This window comes from Centroberyx gerrardi, chromosome 1 (genome assembly GCF_048128805.1).
Source record: "Centroberyx gerrardi isolate f3 chromosome 1, fCenGer3.hap1.cur.20231027, whole genome shotgun sequence".
NCBI classification, from domain to species: Eukaryota; Metazoa; Chordata; class Actinopteri; order Beryciformes; family Berycidae; genus Centroberyx; species Centroberyx gerrardi.
In genome coordinates, this window is record NC_135997.1 from 34,698,013 (window position 1) to 34,716,898 (window position 18,886).

Here is an 18,886-nt window from a genome sequence, read left to right on the forward strand (position 1 = left end):
GTTACCATGATGTGTTCCCGTATGTGTGCATATCCAGTTCATGCGCGCTCGTTCCTCGCATATGCTCTGCCATAGCCATGCCTATGTATTTGCCTGGGGACCCTCCACCCCCCTTCAGGTAATTAACCGCCCCCCCATGACTCATTTCCCAAATACAGAAGATGAATTAACTGAAGTCGGCTAACTGATGTATCCAGAGCAAGTTGAGAATAGAAGAGGTCAGCATTGGTTTCGAACTGAAGAGGCTTTAAAGAGCAAACATGAGGGACAAGAGGCAAATCTCTCTCTCTCTCTCTCTCTCTCTCTCTCTCTCTCTCTCTCTCTCTCGCTCTCTCTCCCTCCCTCTCTCCGAGACGGACAGAAGTGCTAGACTGTCCTCAGGTGTCATAGTCTGATCTGATTTGTATCTGTATGATGCTACTTGAGGTCATGACACAAAGTCTAATGCTGCAGTCTCTCTGTCTGTTTCTCTATCCTTCTCTCTCTCTCTCTCTCTCTCTCTCTCTCTCTCTCTCTCTCTCTCTCTCTCTCTCTCTCTCTCTCTCTCTCTCTCTCTGTCTCCATCCAGGACATTCGGAAGCAGGAGTGGACAGCCATCATTCCCAACTCTCAGCTCATCGTCATCCCCTACCCACACAACGAGCCTCGCAGGTACGTACACACACACACACACATACATCAACACACACACACACACGTTACATTTGCATATGTAATGTATTTTCATTTGTGGGAACAATTGGCATTCAACCCAGATGTGAGCATGCAAGCACAGACTTAAACATCTCTGAACGCACACCCACAGACATGCACGCGCACACACACACACACACACACACACACACACACACACATATCCTCTCACCTAGCAGCATGTGTTCTCATGTTATTGTGGTGTAGTTCACATGTAGCTCAAAGCCCAGGAGGAGCTCCAGATGGCTGTCCAACACACACACACACACACCCTCCTCCGTACCTCCACATAACACTCACATTAACACTCTTGCAGACTGCCAGGCTTGCCACAGACACACATACAGACAATGAACTGCACATGTATTCAAATAAGCAAAAGAATGAAAAATATTGTACTTACAAAGACATAAATATACTGTATGTTGACTACATATTGATACAGCTTGATCCAACTCTGTAGAAGCTTGTTTATCAACCGTCCTGTTTACCAAATGGGATAATAAAGACCAAATGGGGTAATAAAGACCAAAAACATTCGACCACGTGAAAAAATGCTGTATTGGCTGTGCATGAGTGGTAAGATTTCCCCATGGATACACGCCACTAAAAGCATACAACCTGCAGCTTTGGTTCAGACATTGAGTAGATTTCAGTATTTGAGAAAATTAGAAATTAAATGAGAGAAAATTGTGCAACACTTGGGTTTATGAAACCTGTTCATAGCCATTACATAATCTCAAAAGTCAAGATAAAAACAAGGTTGTTTTTCTTAGTTCCTGAAAAGTTGACATTTTGGAGATACAAGGTTTGTACCTGACAGCAGTGATATTACATTGTAAGGTGTAGTGACATTTCACAATCGTTCCTACATGTCCAATAAATATCACTGGTGACTGTCTGAGGCTCGAATCTGTCAGGATATATGAAGCATTGTATCTCCAGAGTTTTCTTGCATTCAAAAGCGAGTTCTTGTAGACAAATGAACAAAAATGTGTATAAATTAAACTGGGTTTAAAGAATCAAACAGAGGAGCATGCCAGGTCATTGCAGTAAGCTTTGTGTCACCCAATCAGCCAGAGCTGGCCTCCTATCCCCACAGCCTAGATGTAGCCTGTCTCTTAGACATGTAGAGGACAACACTCAAAAACATATGAAATCAATCATATGAAACCAATTACTTCACATATAAATAGAGCTATGTGCCATTACCAGTGTATTACTATTTAACTAATACCATGTAAGTTTTCTTCAGTGGACGTCATCAACCTCCAATAATGGATAGATCTTTGTAATGGTCTTCCTTCACTCTTCAATGGTAAGGAATGGTTTCCTTCACTCTTCCAAGCACCCTGGGGTGCTGTTGAATCCACAATCATCACAGTGTCTCCTACTTGGAAACTTCTCTCTGCAGACCACTTTTGTCTTTTCTGCATCAAGGGTAGTTACTCTTCAGTCCAGCACTTCCAAAAAAAAATCTGCAATATACTGAGCCTGTGTCCAGCAACGTCTGGCACAGAGGTCAGCCTTGTGAAAGATTCCGGGAGGGAAAACAGGTTGTGTCTTCAACAGTAGAATATGATTAGGTGTCAGTGCTTCAAGATCATGTGGATCAGGTGAGACTGTTGTAATGGATCGGCTGTTTAGAATTGCCTCCACCTCAGATTAAACAGTATTCAGGCCTTCATCGTCAAGAGTCTGTTGATGCAAGACTGAACAGAGTCTCTGCCTCACCATCCCAAGTCTCTCCCACACTCCGCCGTGGTGAGAGGCAGCTGGTGGGTTACAGCTCCACTGCACTCCGTGCTGTAACAAGGTATTTTGGAGTTTACTTTAATTCCATGCTGAGAAGGCTTCCCTTAGTTCCCTCTCAGCCCCAACCAAGTTGGTTCCATTGTCTCATCTTATGTGGCTCACTTGTCAGATGAACCTTCTGATTGCATGAATACAAGAATCAGTATTGAGTGAGTTTGCCACCTCTAGATGTACAGCTCAGCATGAAATACAGGTGAATGCATATATCTCATCATGTATTTCAACAACATATCTCGTTAAAAAGGGCTTCTTGCCATTTTTACCTCAATGTGCCCAAAATAGTCCGATCCAACATTTGTAAATTGTGGGAGATCTGACATCAGTCTTTAAGCTGGTAGATGAGCCATTTTCTGCCTGCCTGTCTTGCCTCTCACACTGCAAATTGCAGTACATTTGAGATGAAATGTCTTGTAGCAGCATTTGCATTTCTTACAAAGTTGTGAAAGAATATGCTTTCTTCCACCATGACCTGTGCTTTCATATATGTGGTGAAGTAGGAGAGAGGAAATATGCATGTCCTTGGACAGGATAACAAGATGTTTGCTGTGCTCAGGCAAGGCTGACCTATCATGTCAACCTCCCACTCTCAACTCTCCATCTTCTAATACTGGATCTAACTTAAATGCAACTTGACTTTTTCACATCAGAGCGAGCTGTTTCCAGCCTCGCCATTTCTTCTGGGAATCTCTGCTTTTGGCTACAAGAGGTGATGGATTTCTCTGCCATTTCATCAATGTTTATATTTGGTCTACATTTGTGAATCCGTAATCTTACTTTGTGATCGTGTGTTAGGATTGTTGTAGTTGGACTTTTTTTCCTTTTTTTTTGTTTCTGTTTAGCGAGGGCTTGCAAGACACCTTTCAATTTCAAATCCAAGCTACTGCCTTCCTTAACTTTGCCCAACAAGAGAAATATGTAAGCAGCTGGTTGTCAGCCTATCAGCCTGACAAGATCAGAATTGTTAAATCAGGACCTTGAAGCAATTCAGTGTTTAGTGACACCCCTTGATAGGTTGCACTACAATCAAATGCTACTCTAAGGGATTTCTTTTGTGGGTGATACACCCCATGTTGTGGGATGTACCACAATCTTCCATCATTTCAGTTGCTCTGGTAGAACTACCTCAGCATATCCTTTATCAGTGACATCTGAGAGGAAGTCAGCATATTCTGGAAGCACTTTCCTTTGGAATTTTCTGTTCAGATTCATAAGGCACTGCTCTGCAATGTTATTTTGCATGACTGTGTCCTCCTTCATAAAAGGTAAGTCTAGACTATAATGGCCAGTTTTGCAGTTATTGATTCATTTGCAGTTTTGACCAATCTGTTATCTTCTATTGACATCTCAGGTTTATCCTCTACTAATCTTTCACTGAAGTCATGATTACATGACCTAATCAGCATTTCATTTAGAGCTACAACAGAGATTCTGTTTACAGTGGCATTGGGACAACTACTCTAAGGCTTTTGGAACATTGGTTCCAATCAGTAATGTTGGCAATAACTGGAATATATACTTTGTCTAAGTAAGGCCATTTGGTCAAATAATTCTCCATGGGAATGTTAGCCTTTGTCACTGGCATACTTTTCTGGGTATACACTTTTGGCAAGGAAATGAGATGATCTTTGTCAACTCCAGAGAGCTCTAGCCGTGTGATGACCTGAGACACTCATCTTTACACATGGTGTGAAGTAAATTTCACTTGTTTCTACCTTTAGCGTTCAGTTGTTCCATCAGCCTCTCAGTACAAAATGTGGCGGTGCTACCGTTGTCAATAACAGCATATGTCTCTATGATCTTATCACTGCTGCTCTTTTTGATTTTGACTGGAACAATGGAAAGTTTACACTCCTCATCACCAGCCCCAGTATGCCCACACACTTGCAGAGAGACCAGAGCACTGCTTACTGTTCCCTCTGATGCTTGTTCTTCTGTTCCCGTGCTTACCTCTTTTACTTGTGTTGTGATATGAAGTACTCCAGGGCATTTCTTGTTGCATACATTACAGGTTAGACGCCTTTTACAGTCTTTACTCATATTCCCTTTGATGAGACAACCAAAACATATTCCCCTTTCCTTCAGAAAATCAATTTTGTCTCTGTGAAGCTTCTTGAAATTGGAGCACAACTCTAATGTGTGACTACTATGGCTACAGAAGAGACGATAGCTTTGTGGGTGGTTGGAGGCTTGGGAAGCAGAATCTGATTCAACCGTGCCTGTGCTTGTTGCAAAGCTACCTGCTGCTTTAGGGTTAGAGGTTTTGATTTTGCCTTTACCTTTGTTGTTGGCTGGATCCTGAATTTTGCCAAATACTGGATCAGAAGAGATTTTTACTTGTTTTTCAAGGAATATGACCAGATCAACTAGTCTTGCCCTGCTGTTCCGCTGCTCCTGCAGCTCACATGCCACAATTCTCCATCATTTCCACATTTTGAATGGGAGTTTCATGATAATAGATTTAATATTTGAAGCAAGATCTCCTCCATGCAGTGCATTTCCTCCTTGGTGTTACAGCAATTACTGGCAATTTTATATTCAATGCCAAAATGTTTCTGCAGTAAATTCTTAGCTTCAGCATACCCCCTGTCTGCACTCATGAGTTGGCAGCTTCTCATAAGATCACATGCCTATCCCCTAGTGTACTACTCAAGAAAATGCAGTCTGTCTCTGTTACTGTCAGTCTTACATTCACTGGCATGCTCAAATGATTAAATAAAAGACTAGAATTGCAATATATCACTATCAAATACAGCAATGTCCCTTTTGGACAGTTTCCAGTAGTTTCACCATCTTGAATGAAATGGATACAAAGGTGGGTATTAAGACTGTCAAGCAGCTGCATTTGCTCCTAAAAACAATCCAAGATTCCCATTATTCCAAATGAATCCAATTCCAATGCAAAAGCTTTCTACCGTTGAAATGACATTTCACAATCATCCCTAGATGTCCTATAAATATGACTGGTGACTGTCTGAGGCTTGAATCTGACAAGGCTTGATACACAGCAGGATATATTCATTGAATCTCTAGAGTTTTCTTGCATCCAAAAGGCTTGTAGAGTTATTGTAGACAAATTAACAAAAATGTGTATAAATTAAACTGAATTTAAAGAATCAAACGGAGGAGCATGTCAAGCTATTGCAGTAAGCTTTGTGTCACCCAATCAGCCAGAGCTGGCCTCCTATCCCCACACCTAGATGTGTTAGTCAAGTAAAGTCAAGTAAACCTGCTTGCTGTCTTAATCACCACTGGTTCCCACCATGAAATGTTTCATTATGTTTATGAGTTGTTGAAATGAGGAATAGCTAGAAAATCAGGTATCTTGGCATTCTTGTCATATTCATCAAGTAGATTGTAAGATTGGGTCGCTTTCCTAACATTAACTTTAACTGAAGTTTGACTGTTGGAAATACACAAAAGGTCGTGGTAGCCTCACACAAAGAGAAAAGGTGTTCATTGATTTGTTTTAATTTAATTAGGTTACAATCTCTGCTTATGTGTATCATTTGGTAATTACATATTTTTAATGTCAAATAAGACCATGATAAAATATGAACCAGCATACGGTCTTTAATTAAATGCCTAATTATATGCATTTTCTCTCTCTCTCTCCCTCTCTCTCTCTATCTATATATATATATATATATATATATATATTTTTTTTTTTTTTTTTTTTATTTATTTATTTTTTTTATTTTTTTATTTTTTTTTTTTTCTCTCTCTCCAGTTGGAGTGCTAAGTTGTACCTGACTCCTAGCAACAGTGTGTTGCTGACGGCTATCGCACTGATCGGAGTGTGTGTCTTCATCCTCGTCATCATCGGCATCCTCCACTGGCAGGAGAAGGTCAGGACACACTCACACACACACACACACACACACACAGTGGTGTAGTTAACATTGGCCTCTTCCCTGTGATTTACTGCTTCAGACTATTTGTGTGTGTGTGTGTGTGTGTATGTGTGTGAGAGAGAGAGAGAGAGAGAGAGAGAGAGAGAGAGACCAGATTGGTCACAACCAGCAGCAGATGGGTCCCAGTGTCCCTGTCCTGTAGTCCTCTAGCCTCCCACTGAGAGACACACAAACACACTCTCTCTCTCTCTCTCTCTCTCTCTCTCTCTCTCTCTCTCTCTCTCTCTCTCTCTCTCCGTGCCACAACCTGGGAGGACATTCAACTGTAATTGCATGGTTCTGTCCTTTCAGCGTGGCAGATCTGCTGTTCATTACCGCCATGAATATCCCCTCCAGGGAGCCGATGCATGTTTGTGTGTGTGTGTGTGTGTGTGTGTGTGTGTGTGTGTGTGTGTGTGTTTGTGCTCCAGCCACTGCTTCTTCCATTCTTTCACTCAGACACTCACACAGTTACAGCAGAATGTACCTCAGCATACTACTGTCGAGGGAACACACACACACACACACATGCATACAAATATTATTTAACATTTTTCCCCACAAATCCACTTTTTTCTTTCCTCGGTTGGATTTTCCTTTTTCATCTACAACACACACACACACACACACACACACACACATATAACGCAGACAGTGGCAGGGCTGTCTGCTGGGCTGAGCAATGCGGTAAGTTGCTGGCATCTTCTCCAAGCCATCTGCCATGCGAGTGTGTGTGTGTGTGTGTGTGTGTGTGTGTGCAAGCACGCATGTGGGCATGTGTGCATCGTTACACACATAGAAGCGTTCTAAATGCCCTCTTCTCAGGAAATGTGGGTGTAAGCATCAGCTTCATCTGAACCGACGCTGCATTTTAAAAAATATGGCTGGTGCCTCAACCGAGCACCTTGATACACCTAGCAGGCTGGGGGGGGGGGGGCTGAAGGCCGTTGAGAGACATCTGAGGCTTGAGAAACAGGGTGATGAGAGAAAGATGAGGATGCAGTTCACCATGGTTAGTCTGTCTGTCACTCAGTCTGCCACTGCCTTGCCAAAAACCCAAACCAGCTGAAGTTCTCTCTTAGATTGGATGAAGTGACTGAAAGACACACACACAGACAGACACACCGAGAGGCAGGCTAATGTAATGTAACTTTTTGTACTGTCCGGGGAAACAAGATTGAGAGTGAATCCCTGTATACCGGTCACTAACAATCTTCCTGATATCTCATCCTTTCCCCTCCTCTTTACGTCGGGGTAGCCAGTAAGGTCAGGGAGAGCCCGCTGATTGACATTTGGCATTTCTGTGTGTTTGCGCCGCCGCCTCTGGTATTTGCTCTTCTAATAACAAAGTCAGGTAGAGGGCAAAGGCATGGGGGCAAAGACGTGCCGTCCTGCCTAACAAGCTAACAGGGCTCTTACACAACTACAGTGCACGGCCATACAATGCAGCGTTAGGCCTTTATATGGATTAGAACTGGAGTGAAAATACGTAAACCGTTATATCCAAAGGAATATGGGTCTTGGAAAGGAGTACGAAGCAGTTTGTAATCAATCTCCTTGGTCAGACTAAAGGCAAAATAACAACTCCTCACCTGGGACGCATCTTTTTTTATGCAGGACAAGCAAGCCAGACTTAATAAGTTGACATTAGAGCCACTGAGACCACATCACGCCCCATCGTACCTCACCATTAGCTTACAGACACCCCGCTCTGTCATTAAAACCTCCTTCAGATGGACACCAATCAATGCTCTGCTGCTTAATGACAATCCAGGCCTTGATGACAACTGCATGGCATCCTCTAGATAATCAATTAGACCGTACTCTGAGAGCAGCGTAGCCCACTGGATTGGTTATCAAGAGGGAAGAATATCACATCAATCCATCTGCTCCTTTAAAAACATGTTGCACTGGGGAAAAAAAAAAGGGAAAAAGCGCATCCATCAATACAAGGCACTCGTGTCTTGGAAGATAAATGAGGGCTTTATTATGAACTGAAATTGATGGGGGGGGGGGGCAGTAAATGTGTTGCAGTGTCTTTTGGGTGCAACATGTTTAACTTTGTCAACATCAGTGAAGGGCTGGCTGTTCCTTAAAATGGATAGTCATTTCAAAAAGTCATTTACTGTTTGCCTGATGCTTTGGGGCTTCAGAAGTACTCAGATTGGGCTCGGTCCTAAAAGGAGTATTCCTCTCCACTGATTCCTCGTCTCCTCCCCAGTTCTCACCTTACTAAAACCTGAGCCGCTCTACAACATCTTTTGGACAAAGTGGTAAGGAAAAGAAAAGGGGACGGTTCCGTTTAGAGGCTCTAAAATGGATCTCCATTTTCTCCCCACGTTGAGGTCGTCACTGATCTCACATAACAGATCCAAGTGCATTATTGACTATACTGCTGTCACTAGTCCAGACTATATGGGATCAGCAATTTCTATTTATTTTATTTATTTATTTATTTATTTTTGCTTTCACGTACGACTGCTATCAGCACTCGTAAGTCAACAAACGACAACAAATTCTATTTTGAAGATTACTGGAGACAAATTTTCATCTGTAGGCTAATTGCCAAATAAACAGGCTACAGAATATTTAGAAGTAGGCTAAAACTTACTGGGAGTTATTATATTTAAGGTTGTTTCAAATCATGTGCAAACTCAGTCTGGCCGCATCATTCCTGCCCCACAGGTTTGCCCTTGGTTGATATTGCAATCCCCTGATTTAGTCTAAGAGCCTATGCTACAACTTGCCTACCTTTATTGTCCATGAAGGTTTGAGACTATTTAATTATCAAGTAACCAAAGAAATATGAAGTTTAGAATGTAAATGAATGGTGAATTGAATAGTGACTTGCTGAACAAGCACTCGCTATCCACATACAGAACGGATAGGCTATTATTGGAATAATTCACACAAAAATGACGATTTGGTCATTATACACTCACTCTGATGTCAGTCGAAACACTAGTATGTCCACATAACAGAGGCATACAGTTTAGAGTTCCAAAAAGGGCAAGAAATGAGCCAAGTGTTCTGGATCCAAACGATTACACCATTGGTCCAAAAGTCCAATATTTTACCTCATTATCTCCAAGATTTCCCCCACTCGCCGAGCTCTGGTCTCCCTACAGCGAAGAGTCTTGCTGCCTTCATGTGCTCCTCGTAAGCTCGTATTTCTGAGTTTGACAGGTGTAAATAGGCTACAACTTGTAGCCTGTAGCATTTGAAGGCAGCATTGGCTTGCTGCTGCTGTAGGTTGGTGCGGTACAGGTACAAGTCCACCATAATGAATTGGCTTAAACGTCATTAGGGCGTGAACCACAGAATTGCCACTTTCAGCTATATTTCTACATGCTTTTTGTACGGCCGGAGGTTTAAGAATAATGCGGTGAACGCACATGCACATACGCACACGTGCATGCTCACACACGCACACACACACACACACACAGCAACATCCACCCACCAAGGTCAAGCCCCGTCAGTTCATCACTGCAGAGGAAGTTAAAGGATTATGAGACTGATTTTAATCCATGACCTTAGACCACAAAACCTTGACATCCTTGTGTGTGTGTGTGTGTGTGTGTGTGTGTGTGTGTGTTTTTCAGAAAGCGGACGACCGGGAGAAGAGGCAGGAAGCCCACCGTTTCCATTTTGACGCCATGTGAAGGAAGAGAATTGCATCATAGGAGAATGTCATGTCACATCCCCTTTACCCCCCCCCCCCACACACACACACACACACACACACACACACAATTTCACACAATTTCATTTCAAGGGCCAATAAATGGATCCTCATTTGCCCCAAAATGTTTCTTTTTGATATTTTTCAGTCCACGAGTCAGAGCTGAAATATTCATGTTCCATTTGATTTATTCATTCCAGTGTTAGAACTACAGGAGCTGCAACAGGACCGCGGAGAGATGGAACGAAATCTTAGTGGATATCACTCACCAGTTTAAAGTAGGGATTTCTAAGGACCAGCTGTAGTCAGCAGTATGATCATCAGTGGTGTTATTAGAATATTTTGACAAAACGACAAATTCTACTCGAAATGTTAAATGCCCAACGAGTTACTGCAATATTGTTATGTGTTGGTTTATGTTTGTTCACTGGAAGGGAAAGTGCCATTGGCAAAAAGTGTGGCAATGTGTAATGTTACTTGAAATCCATGTGTGTGCTACTGTCCAATGTCTGTTTTTTTTTTTGTCTGATAGATTCACTTGTAAAGAAATCCTTCATATTTTTCATTATTGCTTATCATTATTACATCTGCTTTCATGCAGTTCCATCACCAGTAAAATTAAATGGAATTCATTTCTATGAGATTGATCTCAACCTTGCAACTGCATCTGCAACTGGTGCAAAGTGAATAGGGAGGAACACGAGTAACAGAACAGTAATTCTCTGGAAAGATTTTTTGCTACCAAAACTTGGAGGAAAACAAATCCCCAGTCTTCTGCCTCCAAAAATGATTAATGGCCCTCAGCTCTACTGGGTTTAAATTCATCTTTTCTCAACTGATCATATCGCAGTATCATTGGAGTGCCAAAAAACAGTTCATATGTTAACATCCTTTCACTTTCTTTCTAAAGCTACTGCATCAAGGCTTACCGACTGGTCTAAAACTTGTCTCTCCTGATAAATAAGGCACATTTCATCCTAGATTGCTTTGAGGTGTAGGCTTCCTTTTCGTTACCTTTTCAAAACTAATTGGGCTAAACAGAGGTGTGACCAAGTCAACTATGCTCGAGTCCCAAGTCAGTCTCAAGTCTTGAGGCTTGACTTGAAGTTTCAAGTCAAGTCCAAAGTCGACATGTAGATTACCAAGTTCAAGTCAAGTCCAAGTCATTAATGTCAAGTCTCAAGTCTAAATGTAGAACCGCAAGTCAAGTCAAAACAAATCAGGAGTCCAGTATCAATTTAATATCTTAAAGAAAAGTAAATATCTAGGACTTTTCAATGCAATATGGTTTTAATAGGATAAAAACTTGGTAAGAGCATCATGAGTTTGATTTCTATAATCAGTTTCAACTTCAATAAATTCAATCATTCCATACAAATTCAGAAAACAGAATTTATTAATTCAGTCTGCTGGAACAAATCTCATCACTTTCAATCTAAGTCATTTACACAAACACAAGATCTCAAGTCAAGACTTTAGAAACTTGTTCAAGTCGTCAAAGTACAAGTCAGAGTCAAGTCCCAAGTCACCAGAACCCAAGTCAAGTCTCAAACAATTAAAATTCTGACTTGAGTCTGACTCGAGTCCAAGTCATGTGACTCGAGTCCCCACCTCTGGGGCCAAATGTCCTGGTATGTTCAGATATTTATTTTGCAACAATAAACTTGTGTCTTTCTGAGTTCTTTGCACTTTGTTTTTGATTTTTTGTTGTTGTTTTTTACTAATGATTAACTGTGGGTAAATGTAATTTATTTTGTTTTGTGCAGTTGATTTGCATTATGAATGTCCAAGTACTAAATGTGTACTAAATGCTACTTGTTTGGGAGTTGAGAATAAAGGTTTCTCATGCTTAGACTGATTCTGAATCACTCAATTTGTGGACCCCACACACACACACACACACACATTTTGTTTTTGTTTATTTTGTAGTTGGGGAGCTAACAATAGAGAGAGGAAAACCTATAATCAAAATAGTCATTCTTATAGATTATCTCATTATACTCACTTTTAGTGAATGAAATAAGAGTAATAGTGCAATGGAAGATTCATTATGCTGGGAACACCCTGTGGGCCCCTTTCAAGGACCCCTATTGGGCCCAGGAGCCCACTTTGGGAACCGTACTAAATTATACATGAAGACTACAAACCTTTCTCTGCATAATTAAAATGACAGTTTGTCTTCAGCTTGGTATAAGCAGATCACTACTGATAGACAGTGCACACGAGCTTACACTAACATGAAGTATCGACGGGACTATAGCAAAGCAGAGTGTGTCTATAAGAGAGAGAGAGGGTGAGGGAGAGAGACTAAGACTACACGCTAGGGACCTAACACTCAGCGACGAGGAGAATGTGCCCGCTACAAACTGCGTCAAGTCACACAGAAGTATCCAGAATAACACCGGAAAATAGGTGATATTGCCTTCAAAATAAAAGCCTAAAAAGTTTGAAAAAAGAATACACTATTATTGGCGTGTATGGAACATGGGTGCCAATTAATAAAGTTGTATTGTATTGTATCATATAATTCACAAACTTAAGGTCTCATTTGCCACCAAAACTTTCAAACCCACGTATATGAACTAGATTTACAGAACAATGACTGATATTCAATGAGACATTATAATTTGATGAGTGTGATATATAGGCTACTTACTATTTTTTACATATGGCCTCCAAATAAATATCTGGCAATTTTTGCATGATCTTTGCTTTGTATAATAATGATAAAGTAACTTAGTACTTAGTACTTTAAACTAAGATCTGATAAACAATGCCTACACGTTGCAATATCTTGCATAGGCTATGACGTCCAGGATAAAACCATCATGTCACACTGTGGTGGTGTAGAGAGTAGCACCTATACAGCCTATAATATGACATCTTAAAACAATAGCATTTCCATGTTTGTACTGATTTCTCCTTGAATTAATTCTTCATTTTAACTTTGATACTTTGCCTTAAAGTTCAAAAATGCTGCGCTCGTAAGACTTTTATTTTGAAAGCGATGACCGGAAGTGTAATGTCTTTATTCTGTCTGCCTTGACAGCGGTCATGACGAGCTGCTCATTGAAGCAAGCAGCGCCCACGGCTTAAATGAGCCTTGTTTAGTAGCTTTTCTCAGTTCAGACACGGACGGAGAGAGAGACGGACTCTCCTCCTCCTCTTCCTCTGCACTCTTCCTCTCTCTCCCTCTAGACCTATCTCTTGTTCTCTCTATAGGTCTATATATACATCCATCCATTCATCTGCGTCTTTTGGATACCTACCTCTCCTGGTGCGCGTCAGCCCGGCTGGATCGGTCCATCCTCCACATGTCATCCCCGGTACACCAGCACCATTGAGAGCTGCATTTATATTAACGATGCCCGGCTGAATGGTTTCCAGTGTTCATCTGCCAGCCAAACGCACCGGGAGCGCCGCCTGAAGATCCCGGTACCGCCGCTTGTTGGAGCTTCTTTCTGCGTAATGGATTTACTGGCGTCGGAGAAAAGTTGGATTTTGTGAAGAGCCTCCCTTGTTGCCTTACCGGATCCGTAAAATGGACAGATAAGAAGGGGATTTCCGAGGTGTTTTTTTAGAAAGGTGCAATTTGGGCAGAATCACACCGGGAGAGGAAATGCTCAGAGGTGAGTTGGAAGGGCTGCCGAGCATCTAACCGGGTCTCTATGGTGAGCTTTGAGGTCCGGTGCCTTGGGCAAAAAGCATCGACCCTCTATTATAAGCTTGGATAAATTCATTTACCTTAAAGCTATCTCTCCTTCTTTCTGACTGTGCTTTATTGCCAGGGCATGGAGGATTCCACAGATTGCCAAAGCAAGATTGTGACATTAAATTACATTCACTATAACATCAATCATAAGAACAAAATGTCTTTCTACAATATTATTCCTCGTTCAGTATTGCATTTTCCTTAATCTGTGACTCCATTCAACGCAATTTGCAGCTAAAAATCTCCCCCTCTATCTCTCTCTCCATCTGTCTGTAGCCTATCTCTCCCTCTCGTTCACCTATTTCTCTCTCACATCAAGTTGCCTTCTTGTGTCTTTTCATGGCAAACCTTCCTATTTTATTGCTCAAATCACTGAAGGACATCGCCATCTAACTACAGGTTTATGCCACAGTAGCTACAGAGGAAAAAAAGAGGGCTCTTTTTTTCGATAATGACACAAATTACCCTCTATTTGTTGAAATAAAAAATAAATAGCAAATCGAAATATATAATCCGGTGTGGATATAGAAGCTTTTGACCATGGTGATATAGAGAACCTCTCTAAAAAGATTCTTTGTAGCACCAAAAGGGTTCTTCTGCAACCAAAGAACCATTTCTCTGGTACACGGGTGTCAGTTTGGGCACTGCAAGGTGTGCCACTCGCCTTACTTTAGCCTAAGTGGGTGTAAATTTGATCTTGGAAATTTGAAGCAAAAATCGAATTAGCTATCGAGCTAAGCTATAAAAAATCACGTCAGAGGTGCATTTAGGACCCGTGTTCTCTCTAAGCTGATAGTTTGTTGATCTAGCTCTAATAATTTATTACATTGATAAAATACTAAACATCAGTCATAAGTCATTGCTTCACTTTGTGCCCATTAATTTACGAAAAACAAGTGGGTTCGGAAGTTTTGCTGGCAAATAATAGCCTATATAGGATACAGGAACTTTGCCTTACCTTTGAGTTTAGTGAATTGAGAACCATTTTCTGGTTACTAGCCGACAGAGAACCCTTTTTGTTAAGAGTGTAAAGTGATAACCGCTGTTTATTTCGCCGTGTTTGTACGCACAGTCTCTCTTCTGTAAAAACATACCAGCAGCTCCAAGTTTAACGCTAAATATTGTCTCCGTTGTCGTTTTACCATTACACGCTGACAGCCTGTGTGCGCGTGCTGCTGCTGCTGCTGCTGCTGCTACTCGGGAGACTCCCGCTCCCGCCGCTGTCTCGCGCCATCAACATCTGGGGCACGCGCTGCTGCTCGCAGCTCGCAGCTCGCAGCTCCTCTTCATCTGTTGAAAAAACACCAGTATGGCGTATTGCTTTCACCTACTACATTATGTGAAAAACACGAAAATGCTGAATAAATCTTTCATTTTTAATTAATAATAGTTCAGTAATAATATTCTAAAGTATTATTCCTCCTCCAAGCAACATAGAGCAGCTACTCAACATGGTTGCTAAGCCACACATGCCTATGTGGAGGTGGTGATAGTGCCTTAATGACCCCTAATGAAAAATAATTTTAATATCCATGTAATGTTCTAGGGATTTGTAGTGTGTCTATGATGCTCAATAGTTTATAATGACCTTATTGTGCTTTATGGTAGGTCTGTTCTTTGTACCTCCTAAGGTGTCACTATAACATCCCTATAGGGACTTAAAGGAACACTTAACACTTTGCTTTAATATTTGTATGATATCCTTTTTTAAAAATGTATAGGATTACTATAGTAATCGACATGCCATATTGAGCTCCTATATCAATGGGTGTACCTCGACCCTATGTGTGACAGTTCATGTGATTAAATATCACAGCCTGTCTTGGCATCTTTTTGGGTTACTTCGAGTCAGTTTCGAGAGAAAAAGCAGATTACTGCTTTAACTCGGCTTGTAAGCCCAAGTGAGAAATGATGTAAAAATGAAATGACATGACCTAGAATAGAGGGGTTGAACCCGGGGCATTTTTCTTCACTTATGGGGGGAGGACGGCTCTTTAAAATAAACGGACCGCAGATGCATTTTCATTCCATCCTATAAGAAGATACACGCTGCTTTCAAGTGCTGTCGAAAAATATCGTATGATATGAGCTGCACATGAATGAGCCAAGAAAAGTGGTAAATCCAGCTGAGAAAGTGATGATTTTTATGTTATTCTTTGGCATTTTTTGTACATTATTAGTACCGTTGTTTCTTTCTATTCTCACTCTCTGTTTCACTTTTAGTCCTCGCCCATTTTTGTTCATACTCATAAGTTGTCCTCTTGGTGTTGAAGAGACAGCAGCTGCAAATAGTATTTAGCTTAGAGTTTTTTTTTACATTTGCTACACAAGATGTAACAAATGCCCAGATAAATTCTGCATCTTTTGTCTAATAAATGTATTAAATTCATCAATTATGTGCCTGATGCACATTTTCTCCTCTTCATTGTACCACTGAAGCACAAATAAAATAGAAAACAACAGCCTCCAAAAACGACTTTTCTTCCAGGGTCTATTTTGTTATTATTTCTGACCAAAAGCACTTGAAAGTCGTATTTCCGAATCTCCGAACTGGGAAGTAGGAGCTTATGCAGAACACTTGAAGGCAGCATTAGTCTTTTTGATGTCTACATGATTTATAGCTATTAGTGATTGTCATATGATCCAAATAGCCCTAATGATAGCTCACATCACCATCCTTCAGGCTGCCATATCTTCCTCCTTTTTCTCTTTGCACTTCAGGTGGTCTGTAGTTGTTCTGTGACTGTCCATGCTATTTTATATCCTCTCTCCCACCTACAGCACAATGCATGATAAACAGAGACGGTCCTACTGAGGAGCCTGGGGACTGTGTGTGTGTGTGCCTGTGTGTGTGTGTGTGAATACAAGTTCAATTCAAATATGCATGCTCATTGGTGTGGTTATATATTGTGTTGACTACTTATGTTGACCATGCATGTTCCCTCTATTATAATAATATTTCTCTCTCTCTCTCTGTCTCTCTGTCTCTCTCTCTCCCTCTCTCCATCTCTCTCTCTCGCTCTCTCTCACTGGGTGCCATTATGCAATGTGCCAGGCTCACGCTTGCTCTCTAATTCGATGTGAGCGGGCCAACCTATTATGAACCCAGTGGGGATCAGGCCTACAGCGGCTTATCAGAGCAAGACAGTGTCAGGAGCTGTAACGTGCAGCTCGCCTTCATTGCAGATATCATTGTAATACAACATATTTCACCTATTGTCTGTTGCCATGCTCTGCCCAAATGCCTGTCTTCTCATCAGCGCTGTAAGCCTCAGAGCCTGTAATCCTGTTTTTTTCTGCTAATGCTCTATGTTTTTGATGCCTACAGGCTGCAGTTTAGTAGGCTAGAGTGTTGTGGTTTGAAGGAGAGCTGATGTTTTGAAACTATCTCTCATGAGCTACTACAACTGCTCCCACTACTACTGCTACTGCTGCTACTACTGCTACTACTACTGCTCCCACTACTACTGCTACTGCTGCTACTACTACTGCTCCCACCACTACTGCTACTGCTGCTACTACTACTACTACTACTACTACTACTGCTCCCACTACTACTGCTACTGCTGCTACTACTACTACTACTACTACTACAACTGCTCCCACTACTACTGCTACTGCTGCTACTACTACTACTACTACTACTACAACTGCTCCCACTACTACTGCTACTGCTGCTACTACTGCTACTACTACTACTACTACTACTACTACTGCTCCCACCACTACTGCTACTGCTGCTACTACTACTACTACTACTACTACAACTGCTCCCACCACTACTGCTACTGCTGCTACTACTGCTACTACTACTACTACTACTGCTCCCACTACTACTGCTACTGCTGCTACTACTGCTACTACCACTACTACTACTGCTCCCACTACTACTGCTACTGCTGCTACTACTGCTACTACTACTCCCATTACTACTACAACTGCTCCCACTACTACTGCTACTACTACTGCTACTGCTGCTACTACTGCTACTACTACTACTGCTACTCCCATTACTACTACAACTGCTCCCACCACTACTGCTACTGCTGCTACTACTGTTACTACTACTACTGCTACTACTGCTACTACTACTGCTACTACTCCCATTACTACTACTACTGCTCCCACTACTACTGCTACTACTACTCCCATTACTACTACTACTGCTCCCACTACTACTGCTACTACTACTGCTACTGCTGCTACTACTGTTACTACTACTCCCATTACTACTACTACTGCTCCCACCACTACTGCTACTGCTGCTACTACTGCTACTACTACTCCCATTACTACTACTACTGCTCCCACCACTACTGCTACTGCTGCTACTACTGCTACCACTACTGCTACTACTACTCCCATTACTACTACTACTGCTCCCACTACTACTGCTACTACTACTGCTACTGCTGCTACTACTACTAGCTACTACTAGGCTACTACTGCTACTATTACTGCTACTACTGCTACTACTACTACTACTACTACTACTACTACTACTGCTACTGCTACTGTTACTACTACTATTACTACTATTACTACTGCTACTACTTCTTTCACTACTACTGTTACTGCTACAGAAAAAACACATGAATTTCCCATGTGATAACATGTTTTTCCACATGTGTATCTCATGTGTTTCACATGGGATTTTTCCACATGTGGAGCACCTGAAGATGTTCCAAAACACATTTCTCATGTGCAAAGCACGTTCCACATATTGCCCATGTGATGTCATGTGTTTTACATGGGATTTTCCACATCTGAAATTCATGTGGTTTTTCTGCTACTACTACTAGTGGTACTGCTACTACTGCTACTACTGCTGCTGCTACCACTACCACTACTACTACTACTACTACTACTGCTACTTCTACTATTACTAATACCATTACTAGCACTAATAGCATTATTGCCACAGCTTTTACTACTGCTGCTACTAGTTTGGTGCTACAAGTACTACTCCTACTTCTTCTCCTACAACTTCTACTAGTATCTGTCCATGTTTACATGAAGTTTCCGGTCTGATGTTTACTTGACCAGAAGGCCGAAACAGATCAATAGATAGAAATCAAATGATAAACAATG

General features: G+C 41.5%; 1 protein-coding gene across 3 annotated transcripts in view; it reads left to right on the forward strand.

The window, feature by feature from the left end:
• itfg1 (integrin alpha FG-GAP repeat containing 1) overlaps nt 1-11,937 on the forward strand; it is a 151,222-nt gene extending 139,285 nt beyond the window's left edge. The window contains exons 16-19 of one of the 3 annotated variants that reach the window (XR_013507247.1): nt 569-651; nt 6,236-6,353; nt 10,004-10,590; nt 10,630-11,937. Coding sequence is in view for 1 of the 3 variants with exons in the window: in XM_078289071.1 (XP_078145197.1) it covers nt 569-651; nt 6,236-6,353; nt 10,004-10,063 (261 nt within the window). In the remaining 2 variants the exon portion in view is untranslated. Of the gene's footprint in view, nt 1-568; nt 652-6,235; nt 6,354-10,003 lie in introns of all 3 variants that reach the window. The other 2 variants (XR_013507249.1, XM_078289071.1) reach the window with 2 other exon arrangements.
• The last annotated feature ends 6,949 nt before the right edge of the window (nt 11,938-18,886 follow it).